The sequence below is a fragment of the Blennius ocellaris genome (genome assembly GCF_963422515.1).
Source record: "Blennius ocellaris genome assembly, chromosome: 19".
Classification (NCBI taxonomy): Eukaryota; Metazoa; Chordata; class Actinopteri; order Blenniiformes; family Blenniidae; genus Blennius; species Blennius ocellaris.
Genome location: NC_137668.1, coordinates 9,680,757 through 9,699,922, shown reverse-complemented (window position 1 = coordinate 9,699,922; position 19,166 = coordinate 9,680,757). Strand labels below are relative to the sequence as shown.

General features: G+C 42.3%; 1 protein-coding gene across 1 annotated transcript; it reads right to left on the bottom strand.

The window, feature by feature from the left end:
- Window positions 1-526: 526 nt before the first annotated feature.
- LOC308144198 (uncharacterized protein) lies at window positions 527-18,637 on the bottom strand (the record flags this gene model as incomplete). The annotated part of the gene is made up of 18 exons (XM_080515256.1): window positions 527-1,080; window positions 1,598-1,688; window positions 1,761-1,943; window positions 2,061-2,173; window positions 2,286-2,395; window positions 4,046-4,166; window positions 4,302-4,485; window positions 4,557-4,685; window positions 4,814-5,026; window positions 5,152-5,295; window positions 5,367-5,495; window positions 5,609-5,773; window positions 5,904-5,983; window positions 6,176-6,302; window positions 6,387-6,492; window positions 8,008-8,072; window positions 18,266-18,354; window positions 18,544-18,637. 18 exons carry the CDS (start codon window positions 18,635-18,637, stop codon window positions 920-922), a joined length of 2,304 nt encoding a protein of 767 aa, XP_080371382.1. The 3' UTR covers window positions 527-919.
- Between the last annotated feature and the right edge of the window lie 529 nt (window positions 18,638-19,166).

Genomic DNA, 19,166 nt, shown 5'->3' with positions numbered 1-19,166 from the left:
GTCTGCACTTTAAGCCCATACTGATTATATAATTGTTGATGAATATGTTTTCGTAAACAGCTAAAATAACTTGTGTCACTGTCCAAATATGTTTTGGCCTAACTGTATAGACACATGAGGGAGAAACGCGATAAATCAGACTGATTTTTTTTAAAATTAAACTACGGTTGAGACGTCATCTGCGTTCACACTTTCCAAATAAGTCAAGAAAGGTTGGCAGTCATAGAATTTTTGTATCGATCCTCTTGTGGAGGAGCAAATCTTCTCTAGCTGGATATAATATGTGACCTCTTTGACCCAGCCTCCATACGTGGGTGGCAATTTGTAGGATTATTCTTACATTTGTACAGAAAGCTACCAAATTAGTCTTTCACACCTCAGTAGAGAAAGGCGGGCTGGAGGCGTCGTCCGCTGGGGATTCCCTCCAGGAGAGCAGACAATTAACTGATTGACAAGTGCTGGCCAAGTAACTCCCATACTGAGAGAGCACAGCACACTACACGTAGGAAATAAGAGACCGTAACACTCACAAAACTTAAGCTACGGCATTCTTCAGCCCTCTACACGTGGACACAGACGGTCTCGAAACAGGCAAACCATCACAAAAGAAACAGTCTGGCCCAGATATATAGGGAGAGAAACCGTTATATCTTAAAAACAAAAGTTGCACAAACGATGATTCTTTCAGCACAAAAACCAGCACTGACGCAGAACTAACGCTTGAGTCAGTTTTTGTTAAATTTGGACGTTGACAGAGGGCTGTGCCAACTTAGACTGACCTATAAAACATTGTTTAATATCTTAAAAATGAAAGCTGCACAAACAATAATGTTTTCTTTCTCTCAGACCAGCACAGATTTTTATTTTGCGAGGGGTGGGGGGGGCCAGCTTCACGCAGGTGTTTAAGTGTGGGCTTGATCTATCGAAGAGACTTAATTCGACGAGGGCTGGATGTTGTAATTGGAGGGCGGATGTTCCGGAGCTCCAGGTTCAGTGGTACGTGAACGCGCCCCAGTTTGACCGTTTGGGGTTTCCCAGCGTCTGACGATCCGGGCCCCGGCTTTGTGGGCACTCGCCTTCCTGGAGAAGACAAGACAATGGCACGATGCTAAGAAACATTTCATTTGTTAATCTGAATTAACAAGTTTCACCCATTTCGAAGAACCAACTTTTTTTTACTTGATTAGAATTCATGTCAAACAGCATTTCATCAGCCGCCTTATCATTTGTATTGGTTGTTTGTGATAAAAACACAAAATAGTCCTCGACTGAGCATCATTTTTACAATATATTGAAGGTAAAACATGTTACAGGTGTGTAAATAGATGAGCTACTTTCTACATAAAAACAACAAAAATGTCTGTATCAGCCATTTACGACAATATATTCTGACTTGAGTATACAGGAAATCTGTAACTCGACCAAATGTCTGGAGGGAAACGAGGGTTTTCGCTTTCTGACCCCATCAATAGTTAAAATGCAGCACACAAACATTGGTAATAAAGATACAAGTAAACAATATTAATATAATAGAATTATTTTGATAGTTAGAAAACTGAAGTGTCTACATGAGACTGGTGGCTTTGTGCTGACTCACCATGCTGCTGGCTCTCAAGACGAGGATTCTTGGATTGCACATCTCCTGCAAGCTTCTTCCGCAGAGCCGGAACGGGAGGAGTCGGTCGTTTCTGCAAAAATAATGAGCTTTCAGCGACATGTTTGATAAAAACACACTGCATTGTTTTCTTGATTTCTTGTACCTGAGAATAATCGACTTGAGGCCGTTCCTTCGTGGTGCTTCGTCGAACCTCCTCAGTCTTTTTTTCCGACCTCTTACAATTTAGCGCCTCCTGCTGAAGGGGCGCTTTCTCCACTGTCAATCGTTTAGCCTCAATCCTGATGCGTTCATTCTCCTGTCTCTGCTTCGTCCTTCTTTCCACCATCTGTTGGAAACGTACATCAAGGTTGGATGAATAAAACGTATTTTCAAAAAAAAAAAAAAATACCAGAAGCTACAACAAGGTCAGGTATCTGTGATAGTTCTGTGATTCCAGACCTACCTGTTTCAAAGCTTTCTGGAGTTTGGTTTCCTTATCCTGCTGCTGCTGCTGCTGCTGCTGCTGCTGCTGCTGCCGCCGCTGCTGCTGCTGCTGAGGTGGCTCATTGCCGAACCCTGCAGTGGGTGAAAGTCAACTAATGATAAGGGTCAAGTGTACAAAGCAACCGCAAAAAAAAGCCACATGTTGGGCACAATGTGCGAGAAAAGGAGTAAAAAAAAACCCTACCTGGATGCTGGGACGGAGGAGCTGCGGTGGCAGAAGGCTCATGTTTCCTGGACGGCTTGCGATGAAAATTCATCGATGGCAGAGGAGAAGCTCCATGCCGAGGACTGCACCTAGAAATAGACAGAGAGTGAAACAGGCTTGTGTACAGGAGGAAGAGACAGCAGGGGTTCAAGACTCTCACAGGCTACAGAGGCAACACCATGTCCACACCCTCCCACAGCATCCATCCAGACTCTGCACCAGTTCTTCTCTCGCTTTGACCAGCGGAGCATCCACCCGGAAGCCGCCCCCCAGCCTACACCACCAGAGGCCCACACCCCAATCCAGCTGCACCAGCACTGGGTGAGGGCATCACACTGGGTCGGGTCAAAGCGAAGAAAGGTACCAGTCCAGACGGCGCCTCAAGAAAGATTCTTAAGGCCTGTGCAGACCAGCGAGCAGAGTTTTTCACCACCATCTTCAACCTCTCACTACAACAGTCTGGGGGTTCCCACCTGCCTTAAGACTTCCACCATCATTCCAGTCCCCAAGAAAAACACAGTGAGCTGTCTGAATGACTTCCGCCCGGTCACTTCGACCCCCATTGTAGCAAAATGCTCTGTAGAGACTCATCATCAGTTACATCAGTTCTCCCGCCCCTGCTGACCTGGACCAACACCAGTTTGGTTATTGAGCAAACTGGTCAACAAGAGGACGCTGTGATCAATCGCGGCCCAACACACAGCCCTTACTCGCCTGGACCACAAGAACGCGTACATAAGGAGGCTGTTTGTAGACTTCAGCTTGGCCTTTAATACAGTCATCTCGCAGAAACTGATCGTGAAAGCGAGAGGTCCGGGCCTGGGCAGCTCACTGCATGCATGGATCCTGGACTTCCTGAGCAATAGACCCCAGTACGTCAGGATGGGAGACCACACATCTTCCACTCTCATACTGAACACAAGTACACCACAGGGGTGTGTCCTCAACCCCCTCCTCTGCTCCCTCTTCACACACAACTGCACCCCCATTCACTCCACCAACACCATCAAGTTTGCTGATGACGCCACCATTGTAGGACTGATAACAGTCAACAATGAGTCGGCCTATATGGAGGAGGTGCAGCACTTGACAAGATGGTGCAACGGCAACAACCTGGACCTGAACACCAGCAAAGCCAAGGAACTAGTTGTGGATTTCAGACGATCCACACGCACGGAGCACTCTTCCCTCTGCATCAGCGGACAGGAGGTGGAGAGGGTGGAGAGCTTCGAGTTCCTTGGTGTGCACGTCTCTGCTGACCTCGCCTGGACCAACAACACCTCCCACCAGGTGGGGAAGACACAACAGAAAGTTTAACTCCTCGGGAAGTTAAAACAGACTCGCCTCCCTCAGCCCCTGCTGCTGAACTTTTACAGGAGCACCATCAAGCACCTCCTGAGCTCCTGCTGCACAGTGTGGTTCACCTGCTGCACTGCAGGGGATCGGACGAACCTGCAGCGGGTTGTGAGGGTGGCTGAGAAAATCACTGGGACTGCACGACCTCTCCTTAAAGTCTTTTACAAGGCCACCTCCATCTCCAATGACCCCACCCATCCTGGACACCACCTGTACTCTCCCCCTCCCCTCTGGTAAAAGATACCAGGCACTAAAAACCAAAACAAACCGCCTCAAGCACAGCTTCTACCCACATGCTATGAGAGCCATTACCCCCCCCCCTTCCCATCCAACCTCAAACTCCTCCATTTTCTGCATTGTTCCGGTGTGTCTTGTGATAATACCTGGTGGGAGCAGTTTGCGGAGGCCCCCCTGGACTTCTCTGGCTCTGCTTCAGTCGTTTCTCCTTTTTGCTAGAATTCCTACCAAGGTTCGGTGAGGCTCTGACCATTTCCTGTTGACCCACTGAAGCATGCAGGTGAAACGCAGGCAAAAAAAACAAAACAAAGCATGATTATAAAGAAGCCAGGCATGTTTGTTTTCTTTCTGGAGCAGCATGTTCCATAGGAAAGTAGTGATTAACGTTATTGAGAGAACAACCTTGTGTCTGCGGTGCTTCTGCAGGGTTCCCTCGCCGTTGTGGCGTTCTCTCCGCCGCAAATCGTTTCTCCTCCTCCTCCTTCTGAATCCTGATGCGTTCTTGCTCCTCTTCTCGCTTCCTCCTCGTTTCCTCCATCTGTTTAAGCTTCTTCCGCGGAGCCGGAACAGGAGGAGAACGTTTTCTCTACAAAATAATGAGCTTTCAGCGACATGTTTGATAAAAACACACTGCATTGTTTTCTTGATTTCTTGTACCTGAGAATAATCGACTTGAGGCCGTTCCTCCGGGGTGCTTCGTCGAACCTCCTCAGTCTTTTTTTCCAACCTCTTCCGCTTTAGCTCCTTTTCCTTGAGCTCCTCCTGCAGAAGCTGGCTGACGAGTTCCTGGTTTTGTAATAAGTGGAGTTGCAGAGAACAAATCAAACTCTTTCTCCAGTTCGACTTATTTAAAGGAATAGTGCCTCCCAACTTTGGGAAGGGAGGAATGATCATGAAAGCGATGAACTGCTAACCTGATTCGGCTTGAGCTCCGCCTGCTTGAGCTCCGCCTGCTTGAGCTGCTCCTGCTTGAGCTCCGCCTGCTTGAGCTCCCACTGCAGCTCCTGCTCGTACTGCTGAGCAAGAATCACTCTCTCCGCCGCAGCTCGTTTCTCCGCCTTCTCCTCCTCCTCAACCCTAATGCGTTCTTTCTCCTCTTCTTTCTGCTTCCTCCTCAATTCCACCATCTGTTGGAAACGTACATCAAGGTTGGATGGATAAAACACGTTTTCAAAAAGTAAAAAAAAAAAATGAAGGCCAGATGCTACAACAAGGTCAGGTATCTGTGATAGTTCTGTGATTCCAGACCTACCTGTTTATTGAAAACTCGCTTGTTTTCATTTTCTTTATCAAGCTGCTGCTGAGGTGGCTCATTGCCAAAACCTGCAGTCCTGATGCATTGTTGCTCCATGTTTATATTAAACATGATCGTCGGAATGGGAGGAGAACGTTTTCTCTGCAAAATAATGAGCTTTCAGCGACATGTTTGATAAAAACACACTGCATTGTTTTCTTGATTTCTTGTACCTGAGAATAATCGACTTGAGGCCGTTCCTCCGGGGTGCTTCGTCGAACCTCCTCAGTCTTTTTTTCCAACCTCTTCTGCTTTAGCTCCTCCTGCAGAAGCTGGCTGACGAGTTCCTGGTTTTGTAATAACTGGAGTTGCAGAGAAGAAATCAAACTCTTTCTCCAGTTCGACTTATTTAAAGGAACAGTGCCTCCCAACTTTGGGAAGGGAGGAATGATCATGAAAGCGATGAACTGCTAACCTGATTCGGCTTGAGCTTCGCCTGCTTGAGCTTCGCCTGCTTGAGCTCCTGCTCGTACTTCAGAATATCGAGCGCTCTCTCCGCCGCCAATCGTTTCTCCTCCTTCTCCTCCTCAATCCTGATGCATTCTTTCTCCTCTTCTCGCCTCCTCCTCGATTCCTCTATCTGTTGGAAACGTACATCAAGGTTGGATGGATAAAACACGTTTTCAAAAAAAAATAAAAAAATAAAAAATGAAGGCCAGATGCTACAACAAGGTCAGGTATCTGTGATAGTTCTGTGATTCCAGACCTACCTGTTGTTTCAAATCTTGCTGGTGTTTGGTTTCTTTATCAAGCAGCTGCTGCTGCTGCGACGGCTCGTTGCCAAAACCTGCTGCGGGTGAAAGACAACTAATGATAAGAGTCAAGTATACAAAGCAACCACATAAAAAAAAAAAAAGCAAAGGAAACATAACACACGCACACACTCACATTTAAAAATACGGACAATTTAAAGTCACTATTTAACATTATATGGACTTTGAGGAAGGGGGAGCATGCAATTTCAAGATCATGATCAACTTACAAATAACCACGTCATGGTCCTTGATGGGAGCACCACAGCCACCTCGACCCCAGGGGTTGTATGTCAACATCTCGGCCTTCTTCATCTCCATTTTTTCTCGTTCTTTCTGCTCCTCTCTCTCCCTGATCTACATGCAAGAACAATAAGTTATTCTGTGTCTGAGATGGTTCAGTGATGCCTTGTGCTGCACGTTGGGCTGGAAATGAGGCACCTGTTGTTTGAGCGCTTCTTCGTAGCTGTTTGGATTCTCTCTGTTCCGCTTGTCCGGATGACGAGTCGTCAACGGCAGAACAGAAGCTACACCCTGAGGACTGCTTCTAGAAGTAGACAGAGAATGAAACAGGTTTGTGTACAGGTGGAAGAGACAGCAGGGGATCAAGACTCTCTCAGGCTGCAAAGGCAAGTCTGTGGTTTAACATTGACAGAAAGTGACAATAAAGGACTTCTATTCTATTCTATATAGTGTGCTGTGAGGGCCTTCTGCTGGTAGAAAGAGACATTCCATAGCCCTCTGGTTTTATACAATTCAACAATTGAAAACAAACTTCAGTTGCAGATATGGAGGTAAAGGTGAGATCACGTGGCCACGTGACTTGAGATGAGTTGTCCGTTGAGAAGGATTCCAAACATCCTCAAACTGGCCATCAGTTCCAGACAAACCATCTAATGAAGAAAACATATTAAAAATCAATATACACCTTTAAATGTCAGCTGAACATTGGTAGTGAAATAATAAGCGTGAAGCCAATAGACACACAAGTGATTACACTCGGCAAACTACGTCACCGGAAATAATATCTGCTGTTATATGAGATTAATGGTTTCACAAGACTAGTCCTCGTGGACATCGTCATGTTGATATAGTGGCTCCACAGTAACTACAAGTATGATTCCTGAAGATGAAATAACTGTGAAAGCTAATGAATTACAATGACAATACTGAGTGTAGGACGAAACAGTTTCCTGATGATTACTGCTCGTATCCTGCTGCATGTGTTTCATGTTGTCCTCTGCTGTGACCCATTACTGTGAACATAATGATTTGTTTGTGTGTTTGCTGTGACCTGAGTGTAAGGGTCTCCTCCGAGTGTCGGGAAGATGAGGCTCCACTGGGCTCCTGGCTCCACGGTAGTAGTTATCGGCTGCATCATAAGGAGTCCTGTAAGTTGCAGGCACTCCAGGAGTTACATTGATTTCACGGTCCGTAGCTCGAGTTGCAGCCACTCCCAGCTCGGGCACCCTCCGTCCACAGATGCACATTTGCTGTGGAGTCTGAGTAGCAACATTTCTCCTGAAAGCAGTGCGCTCCTCCTGGGGGGGGTTCCTCTTTGGGAAATGAGCAGGCCGCGCTTTGGACACACTTTCCAAAGTGTTTAATGGAGGTTGGGCCTTCACAGGCTGAAAGATAAAATGCAGGGAAGGGGAGGTTTCATTTGAATCACGGACATTCTCATTGTGATGCAGGTGAGCAAACCACCGTGCACACAATTCATAGTCACCGCAGACATTTAGTAATGTGCAGAATTTCTACTTGTAAATGTATTAATCTCCTTACTGCGTGGGAGAACCTTGCTAATTTTTTTAACTTTTCCTTTTCGGCTTGTTTCTTCAGAAACTCTTGATATTCTCTCTTTCTTTCATCTCTCAGTTTGTCCTGCAAGAGAAAACAAAATCCATGCCATGTCAATAATAATCTTCATTCAGCGTGAAATTCAGCGTGAAAAAGCAAAGATGGGATTGTGTATTCAAAAGAGTGACAGCTTTGTGAAACAAACATTTTAAATCTGAGATGATTTACAGACCTGAGGATTATGATGTGTGTTTAACAGGACCTCCTGTTGAGGCCTATGCAGCCTCCTTCGATTTTCAGTTCCAAGATGGGAGCCAAAACCCACACCTGGAAAATACAACACATTCATGAGCACATAATTACTGCCATCAAGTATTAATTTATGTTTATTTGTGTTTTTTAGACCATGTATGAAATTTCACTCCAAATCAAGTACTTTTGTAATCTTTGTAGCTTGCTTTGCTACTTTCAAAATCAAACATTAATATTGATATCCCACAATTTAAATTAATGATAAACCATTCGCCTGTATTCCTGTATTCCAAAGATTATTCTTTAAACAGACAAACCCCCCGCGCTACATCTACATTCCTTTACAAAGAAAATGTTTCAAAATATTTTGTTGTTTGAAAGAGAAATGTGTTTTTAATCTGGATATTTAACCAGATGAAAGTTTTTTGAGAAGAGTACTTTACTTATACTGGAGTATTTCTAACAACTTGGGTACAAATATATGTAGTTATGTAAATATTGCAGCCATCTCAGTCTGCCACCGGCTCAATGGATGGATAGATATATAATAATACATTTCTTTGTGTTATCTTTAACTTTTGTACCCAAGTACAAATTTGTTCATTAATTTGAATCATAAAATAGCTGATTAAAATATTCTTGCAGAGCTATCTGTACTCTACTTAAACAATAAAGTCAGATATTTTTCCCAACTCATAACTCAGGACATTGCACATTACCTTGACGTCGGGAGGAATTTGCTTTTGGTTCGGGTAATAACCAGGGCATCATGGCTGCAAAACAAATCACATAGCAGAAACAATCAAGCACTTGTTTGCACATATGTGCTTTTCTCTGAACTCCTTCTCAGACTCAGACAAAAAAAATTTGGTGAACAATAGCGGCACATTAAAAAGAGTAAGAGAAAAAATTAAAACACAAAAAAGAAAATCAAACCTGCAAAGAAGCGTTGAATGGGTCGTCACTACTTATGGAACTTTGACTGACAATGTCACTTCAATAGTGGACTGATGTGGCAACGTTTTAAAAGTAAAATGAAATCTCGAGCTGACAGTGTGATGAACGTGTAGTGGTTTACTGTTGAAGGCTTTTCTCCTGCTCTCAAATGTTCTAACTAATTTTAAAGTTATGAAGACGTTCGTATACTTTTCACATCAAAGGCAAAGTTCATTGGCAGATCAAAGGTCACTGTTCCTTCATCTTGGGAATGTGCAAATTCCGCCATTGCATGATGTCACAGGAACAGTGACCTTTCATCTGCCAATGAACTTTGCCTTTGATGTGATTTTGACCCATGCTATTGCATGATGTCACGCATAAATTACGCCGCGCCCCCTTGCCACGGATGGACTGGAGTGGAGCCTGCGGCTTAATTTGACTCAACACGGGAAACCTCACCCGGCCCGGACACGGAAAGGATGGACTGGTCATCTGGCACACCATCCAGGTGGGCAGTTTTGCCAGATTGGGTGATTTTCCACCCAATTGGGGTGTTTTTGTTTATGTTTGTTGGCAGGCCCGCCCCTCCCTACACGCAGAACACGCGCTGTGCGTAGGGCCCCGCGATCCATGGGGGGCCCCATTTTGCGCAAGTGAATTGAATTTCCCTCGGGATCAATTAAGTATCATCATTCCCTGCAAGTGCGCAAAGGATGCGCGTGCATTTTGCCGAGAGGCGCGCGTAGAGCACCGCCACCAAGTCAGCCCGAGGCCGGAGAGAGAGAGAGAGAAAAAAAAGAGACGATATGATTGAAAGCGCGAAGCGTCACCATCTGACTAATCAGCGGTCAGATGGGCCGGCAGGCGGTTGTTTCCAGGTAGAGAGTAGAGAGAGAGAGACGGCTTCCAAACGTCAATACGATTCGGGAGCTAGCAAAAGAAAGAAAAAGTCCAAACAAGAAGAGGCTCGTGCTTCACTTGAAGGTGGGGATGTTGTTGAAATAAAAAAGAAAAAACTTTGTGGCATAAACTGTTTATGCCACAAAGTTTTTCAGATGTGTGCATCTGTAAAGTTCTTGTCCCACTGTTCATCTGTAAAGTTATTGTTCCACTGTTGATAGAGGCTGTTCATTTGATTCGTTAGTAATTGTAATTTATTATTATTATCCCTGGAGGAGCTCCTCTTCAGATCTCCCCCCTCAATATACCAGTTCCTTCATAATATATAATATGTCGAGGCCTATATATCTTTTTAAGCCTATTTTTGTTCATCTTTATTTCCCCATCATGTCTTTTTTTTTGTCACCCAACAGATTGTGATGGTGCTCTCTGCCTGCTGGACCCCCTCATGCCACAACAGACCTTGTAAGTAGGCAACACTCCAAAGATCTTGCAAAATGGTAGTTTAAATATACTGAAACATATTCATCTAGGATGAAGTGTACAGGAAACCCTGTCTGCTGCCTTTACAGAGGAGGATCCACAAAGGCCTATAGAGGTATGATAGTTCTCATCCTGTTTACATTTCTGAAACATTGTGGTGGAATAAAGAGTGATATTTTGTCTACACTGAAATACTGACACATTATCATCCTTTTTAACAGGGCATGGCTGGGCAGCAGCAGGAGGGTCCCTCAACATCCACTGCAGGGACCGACACAGTGAGACAGATGTTCAGTAAACACCAGAGGTTCATTCTGTGGAATTCATGTCCAACTGTAATAATTGAATGTCCTCCTTATGTCTTCCCAGTTATCTGTAAAACAGATCTATAGACTCCACCTGCTCCAGAAGAGGGAAAAAACTGGAGCACAAGTTAAGGGTGGGTGTACAGTCCCAGGTGAATTATGCTAACTACTAACTACATTAACTAAACTAGCTCTTGTATTTGTAGGAAATAAAAAAGACCAAATGAATTGTGCATCATGTCTTTATTTGGTGGTGGTGGTGGTGATCAGACCCCGAAGTGATGATGGCATATGGTGTCTCTGACAGCTCTGCCATTTGCGAGGAAACGCAGCACAACAAACAATATCTGCTATGACGTCAGGGCAAGGCTCAGCTGGTGATGTTGCTAATGTACAGAGCGATTAAACTGTGGATGTACATAATGGTCTCGGCAGTAAAACGGTACCGCTCAAAAAGGAAGGTGTCTGCAAATGCGAGTACATCTATGGTCTGATGATGCGAATATTATCTGCGAATAATAAATTCTCGGCGAAGTAATGCTGCGCCTTCATCAATCGGATCATTATCAAAAGCACATTCCATATTGAGGGAATACAGCTGACGTCTAATTTGCCTCGGGAATAAGGCACTGCAGAACTGTTTCACCAAAACTCCCCCGCTGAATGAGGAAATGAAATCCCGTGTCCGTCTGAAAGGGGGCGGAGCCAGAGCAAAACTCCGTGTTCACTGACAAAAACCTGCTCCCGACCAGGTTAGTTCTAGAGCGTCTGTTGCCCCGGTAACTGACCGGGAGTTGACGTTACACCGCTTCGTGAAACAGGCTTGAGTTACCCCGCTTCCTCCGGTTTGAGTTACCTCCCTTTGTGAAACGGAAAATCCCGCATTTCCCTCAACTCGGTGTTCAATAACCTGGGGTAATCCTTAAACCTGCTTCGTGAAACGGACCTCTGGTTTCCTGCCCTCTTCTACCTGCACCTCAAAATCAATTGAGCCAAGTTCCACCACATTCACTCGCATCTCCAAATGATTGATGTTGCTTCACATTTTATATTTATTGGGAGTGAAAATGAGAAATTACTGTAGGATCAACTTCATGCTGAGAAAAGCAGCAACAGTCATGTAATAACTGCAGCCACAGTGAAGTCTCGTGGTGCGAGTAACTGGAAAGTGGAAAATATCCTGCTTTCCAGTGGAAACAAGGCATGGAAGCTCCATCAAACTGAGAAACTGAGAAGTTTTGTACCACTACTCATGCTGGGGTGAGATACGGTAATTCAACATGGCAGTGGTGGTGTTGGAGGTTAAGAAATGTACTCTGTGTATGCACAAATTAACCATTTTATATAATCTTTACTTGTACTCATTGACATAAATAACACAAATTCTAATTGCCAATTGCCGTGTCTTACTGTAAATCCTTATAGTTACTGCTACAAGAGTTATAATTCTTGTTAAATGTGCAAAAAGCAAAAAACGTTACACAGAAAATCAGCCAAAAACAAAAAAAATGGAACCGAGTGAGCTCTATTTTCTCTCTCTTAGTTTGTTATTGTCATCTAAATGCTGTAAACTGAATCGGCACCATTTCTTTTGCTATATAATTGGTGATAGCATTTGTTACGTCTCTCCATCGGGTGCTTTTTTTGTCATAAGGCAGTTTTCTGTTGATTGAGTCCGCTAACGTTTGTTGGCTGTGTTGTGCAGCAGGTAACGTTACCTTCGCCGATGGTTTTTCTTTCGCCCACCCCTAGTGACGACCCATTCAACGCTTCTTTGCAGGTTTGATTTTCTTTTTTGTGTTTTAATTTTTTCTCTTACTCTTTTTAATGTGCCGCTATTGTTCACCTAATTTTTTTTGTCTGAGTCTGAGAAGGAGTTCAGAGAAAAGCACATATGTGCAAACAAGTGCTTGATTGTTTCTGCTATGTGATTTGTTTTGCAGCCATGATGCCCTGGTTATTACCCGAACCAAAAGCAAATTCCTCCCGACGTCAAGGTAATGTGCAATGTCCTGAGTTATGAGTTGGGAAAAATATCTGACTTTATTGTTTAAGTCGTGTACAGATAGCTCTGCAAGAATATTTTAATCAGCTATTTTATGATTCAAATTAATGAACAAATTTGTACCTGGGTACAAAAGTTAAAGATAACACAAAGGAATTTATTATTATATATCTATCCATCCATTGAGCCGGTGGCAGACTGAGATGGCTGCAATATTTACATAACTACATATATTTGTACCCAAGTTGTTAGAAATACTCCAGTATAAGTAAAGTACTCTTCTCAAAAAACTTTCATCTGGTTAAATATCCAGACGAAAGCCAGTAAGTTATGAATCGGATCAAACAATATAATCCCAAAATAGTTTTCTTACAAGAAACACATTTGCTCTCTAATGAAACAGGTCGCTTAAAGAAAAGATGGCCAGGTCAAGTAGTCACATGCTCTTTTTCATCATATGCCAGAGGAATTGCAGTACTTGTCCATAAGTCTGTTCCTCTTCGTATTCATAAGACGATTCTGGATCCAGCGGGTAGATATATTATTATACAAGCTTCATAAATAAACCAAGACTTAATTCTTGTGAACTTATACGGTCCTAATAATGACGACCCAAACTTTTATAATAATCTATTTTTGCAAATGTTTTCTCTTCGGGGTGTCATAATAATCGGGGGTGATTTTAACTGTGCCCTTGACCCAAAACTTGACCGCTCTTCAGGCATAGATCTAACCAGGGACGCCCCTGGCCAAGTGGGGGCCCTAAGCAGGGTTTTATTTTGGGGGCCCCCTTCCAATAACATAATAATAATAATAATAATTATTTTTATTATTATTATTGTATTGACGTTTGGAAGCCGTCTCTTTCTCTCTCTACTCTCTACCTGTAAACAACTGCCTGCCGGCCCATCTGACCACTGATTGGTCAGATGGTGACGCTTCGCGCTTTCGTCTCTTTTTTTTCTCTCTCTCTCCGGCCTCGGGCTGACTTGGTGGCGGTGCTCTACACGCGCCTCTCGGCAAAATGCACGCGCATCCTTTGCGCATTTGCAGATTATGATGATACTTTATTGATCCCGAGGGAAATTCAATTCACTTGCGCAAAAAGGGGCCCCCCATGGATTGCGGGGCCCTACGCACAGCGCGTGTTCTGCGTGTAGGGAGGGGCGGGCCTGGATCTAACACATGCAAGAAGCAGGAAGATAATTCACCAATTTATGCAGGAGCTTAACCTAATTGATATCTGGAGGGCTAAAAACCCGACAAAAAAAGAGTACTCTGGTCATTCAACCACACATAATACATACAGTCACATAGATTTCTTTCTCGTGTCCAATTTGCTTGCTCCAGTTGTCAATGATTGTGAATATAAGAGTATTCTCATTTCCGATCATGCTTTACTTCTGCTTAACTACTCAGCTACAACTGCTGTCAAAGGAAAAAGACTCTGGCGCCTAAGGCCACAGTGGTTACAGAATCCCAAATTCCTCGACTATGTTGGGCAAAATATTGATGACTATTTTGAGTTAAATACAACAGAAACATCTGCCTCAGTAAGATGGGAGGCTTTCAAAGCTTTTATTAGGGGTCAAATGATGGGATATACAAGAAATAAATCGAATAAACAATATCTAGAGATTTTGGAGTTGGAAAGAGATATAAAGGAACTTGAAGTGGAAGTAACCGAAAACTTTAGTAGAGAAAAACAACAGGAATTAGCGATCCTAAAAACGAAGTACAATAAATTATCCACAAATAAAGCTCTGGCAGGATTAATTAGACTGAAGCAAACCTATTATGATCAGGGAGAGAAGGCGGGGAAATTACTTGCTTGGCGCTTAAAAACAGAACAAAATGCAAGAACTATTACAGAGATTGTCACTGCCAATGGAGATAAAACATCAGACCCTCAAATAATTAATACATTATTTGAATCATATTACACACAGCTGTACTCATCGGAATGTTTAGTGACTAATGAATCATTTCAAGATTTTTTTGATCAGTTAACGCTCCCCTCACTTAGTGAGGATGCTCAAGCTGATTTAGATTCCCCTATCACTTCAGCTGAAATATCTGAAGCAATTGACAAAATGAAAGGGGGAAAGGCGCCTGGCCCAGATGGGCTACCTATTGACATCTATAAAATCTTTAAGAATAAGCTATTATCTCCACTGTTAGATATGTTTGTAGAAAGCTTTAATTCCGGCAAATTCCCACCATCCATGTGTAATGCACTTATAATTCTAATACTGAAGCTTGGGAAACCAGCAACAAAATGTGATTCTTATCGGCCGATTTCATTGATTAATTCTGATGCTAGAATAATTGCCAAAGTACTGGCACGAAGGCTTGAGAAGTACCTGCCTTTTCTCTCTGACCCAGACCAAAATGGATTTGTTAGGGGACGGCAAGCTTTCCACTCCGTCCGTAGGGTTCTTAATATTGTTTATGCAAAGACAGAACATCCAGATACAGCAGTGCTCTTGTTAGACGCAGAAAAAGCGTTCGATCGTGTCGAGCATCAATATCTCCACAAAGTACTTGAACGTTTTGGCTTTGGTCATTATTTCTCCAATTGGATTAAAGTCCTATATAACAACTCGGTAGCATCTGTATTAACGAATGATATTATATCCAATCCTTTTACTCTTTCTAGAGGCACACGCCAAGGTTGTCCTCTCTCACCCCTTCTGTTTGTGTTGGCAATTGAGCCCTTGGCTATTGCCATTAGGAGTAATCAAAGTATTACAGGCATTAAAATAAATGAGATTGATAATAAAATAGGCTTATTCGCAGATGATATTGTAATTTTTCTATCTCACTTAGAACAGTCACTACACTACATGTTTAATATCATTAGCTCTTTTAGTAAGCTATCCGGTTACAAAATTAATGAATCCAAATCTGCTATACTTTTCCTTAAGCATTCAGAAAGAATAAAACCCCAAGTTCAAACTCCATTCAAGGTGGTTAGGGATAGCTTCACATATCTTGGTATTAGAATCACTCCTAAAATTAAAGACTTAGTAGAGACAAATTATAATCCAGTGATAGAGTCAGTCTCTGAATCTATTAATAGATGGTCATTACTACCAATTTCCATGATAGGGCGGATCAGTATTCTCAAAATGAGTGTTCTTCCGAAATTCCTTTACCTCTTTCATTCCATTCCTCTTAGTCCTCCTATTAATTTTTTTTCAAAGATGAAAAGCATGTTTTGTAATTTCATTTGGAACAACAGACGGGCTAGACTTCGCTTATCTTTGCTTTTTCTCCCCTACGATAGAGGAGGCTTGAAACTCCCAAACCTCCAATGGTATTATTGGGCTGCCCAACTCACTACTGCCTCTTGTTGGTTCTCGCAAAAAACGCCACAGTCATGGATGAGTATGGAAAGGAATATGTCATCCCCTCTACCACTCAATTCATACCTATACCCAGCTAAATTAAAAGAATTAAAAGCGTTAACACTTAACCCCTTTGTTAAAAACACAATTCTAGTATGGTATGAGGTTCATAAACATAAAGGTGTGATACCTGTATTATCCCGATTTACACCAATCTGGGGCAATAGAGATTTTAAACCTGGCCAAAAAGATATGGGCTTCAAAATTTGGGCAAACAAAGGTCTTATAATTGCAGATTTATTTGACAACAACACTCTTTTGTCGTTTGTCGACTTGAAACAAAAATATGGCATTCAACAAAACCATTTCTTCAAATACCTGCAGATAAGAAGCTATATATTTAAGCTACAGAAGTCTTTATCTCTACCTACACTCAGCCCTATAGAAGAAATAGCAACAAATCAACATCCTAGGAAGGGTTTGACTTCAAGCTTCTATGCATCAATCATGGAAGGTTCAAAGGTTTCCTCAGATAGGAAAAGATTGGCATGGTGTGAGGATCTAAATTCAGTAATCTCCACCGAGGACTGGCAAAAGATTTGCTTAAAATCTCAAATACAAACAATAAATTCTCATTTTAAACTACTTCAGTACAAGTGGATAATGAGAATATATGTAACACCAACTCAACTAAATAAATTCAACCCCAATAACCCTGACACGTGCTACAAGTGTGGTAGAGTGGGCACACTATACCATTGCCTATGGGACTGCCCATTGATTCAGGCCTTTTGGAGTGAGGTGATGGATATGATTTTGCAGGTTACAGGTATAAAACTAATATTAGACCCCAAACTTTGTATTCTTGGTATTTTTCCGATAAACCTTAACCTTAACAAGGCAAATAAATCTATGATTATTTTTTGCTTGTTACAAGCCAAATACACTATAGCAAAGTCATGGAAATCCACTACTAAACCAAGTACCAGTGTCTGGCTTGCAGGACTATCAGACTCCCTGGCACTTGAAAAACTCACCTTCACGTTAAAGGGTAAATATCTAATCTTTGACAGTATGTGTAGATCTTTTATGGTGTTCTTGGAGGGGAGGAAAGCATTGGAGGCCTGTTCCCCCTGTATGTAAGCCATCAACAAATGTAATTACCATGTATTTATTATACGTCTGTTTGTTTGTTTTTTGTTTTCCGCTCCTTTTATTTATATTTGAATTGCTTTTCGTCAAGTGAGATGATGGATTTTTTATATTTTGGAATTTGTAAATAGCACATGCTGCTGCCCTGTGATGTTTGTACCATTTAAGATGAGCCTTATTGTGACAGTTTTGTTCTGCACCTGTATTTTTCTTGTTGTATTGTGAATAATTATTCTGAAAAAATTTAATAAACACACTTGTTTAAAAAAAAAAAAATCCAGATTAAAAACAAATTTCTCTTTCAAACAACAAAATATTTTGAAACATTTTCTTTGTAAAGGAATGTAGATGTAGCGCGGGGGGTTTGTCTGTTTAAAGACTAATCTTTGGAATACAGGAATACAGGCGAATGGTTTATCATTAATTTAAATTGTGGGATATCAATATTAACGTTTGATTTTGAAAGTAGCAAAGCAAGCTACAAAGATTACAAAAGTACTTGATTTGGAGTGAAATTTCATACATGGTCTACAAAACACAAATAAACATAAATTAATACTTGATGGCAGTAATTATGTGCTCATGAATGTGTTGTATTTTCCAGGTGTGGGTTTTGGCTCCCATCTTGGAACCGAAAATCGAAAGAGGCTGCAAAGGCCTCAACAGGAGGTCCTATTAAACACACATCATAATCCTCAGGTCTGTAAATCACCTCAGATTTAAAATGTTTGTTTCGCAAAGCTGTCACTCTTTTGAATACACAATCCCATCTTTGCTTTTTCACGCTGAATTTCACGCTGAATGAAGATTATTATTGACATGGCATGGATTTTGTTTTCTCTTGCAGGACAAACTGAGAGATGAAAGAAAGAGAGAATATCAAGAGTTTCTGAAGAAACAAGCTGAAAAGGAAAAGTTAAAAAAATTAGCAAGGTTCTCCCACGCAGTAAGGGGATTAATACATTTACAAGTAGAAATTCTGCACATTACTAAGTGTCTTTTCCTCTATCTGTTGGAAACGTACATCAAGGTTGGATGGATAAAACACGTTTTCAAAAAGTGAAAAAAAAAAATGAAGGCCAGATGCTACAACAAGGTCAGGTATCTGTGATAGTTCTGTGATTCCAGACCTACCTGTTGTTTCAAGTCTTGCTGGTGTCTGATTTCTTTATCAAGCCGCTGCTGCTTCTGCTGCGACGGCTCGTTGCCAAAACCTGCTGCGGCTGAAAGACAACTAATGATAAGAGTCAAGTATACAAAGCAACCACATAAAAAAAAAATTAAAAAAGCAAAGGAAACATAACACACGCACACACACATTTAAAAATACGGACAATTTAAAGTCACTATTTAACATTATATGGACTTTGAGGAAGGGGGAGCATGCAATTTCAAGATCATGATCAACTTACAAAAAACCTCCACGTTATGGTCCTTGATGGGAGCACCACCGCCACCTCCACCCCAGGGGTTGTATGTCAACATCTCGGCCTTCTTCATCTCCATTTTTTCTCGTTTTTTCTGCTCCTCTCTCTCCCTGATCTACATGCAAGAACAATAAGTTATTCTGTGTCTGAGATGGTTCAGTGATGCCTTGTGCTGCACGTTGGGCTGGAAATGAGGCACCTGTTGTTTGAGCGCTTCTTGGTAGCTCTTTGGATTCTCTCTGTTCCGCTTGTCCGGAAAACGAGTTGTCAACGGCAGAACAGAAGCTACACCCTAGGGCTGGGCGATGTATCGAGTTTTTACGATATATCGATATATTTTCAAACAAGATATGAATTAAGAAAATATCGTAATATCGATATAATTTATTTCACGTTAAAATGAGCAAACTCCGCTTATTTGCTGTGTTCCTTGATTCTCGCCCGCCTCCCACTTCCTCTCCACACTCACACAAGCTATTAAACCCCTCCCCTTCCTCCTTCCAAGACGCGCTTGCCCTCTCACTTTCACTGACTCAATACAACAACAACACACTAGCAAAGATGGAGTCTGAATGTGCCACCGGCGACACGTGTACTAGTGGCCGGTG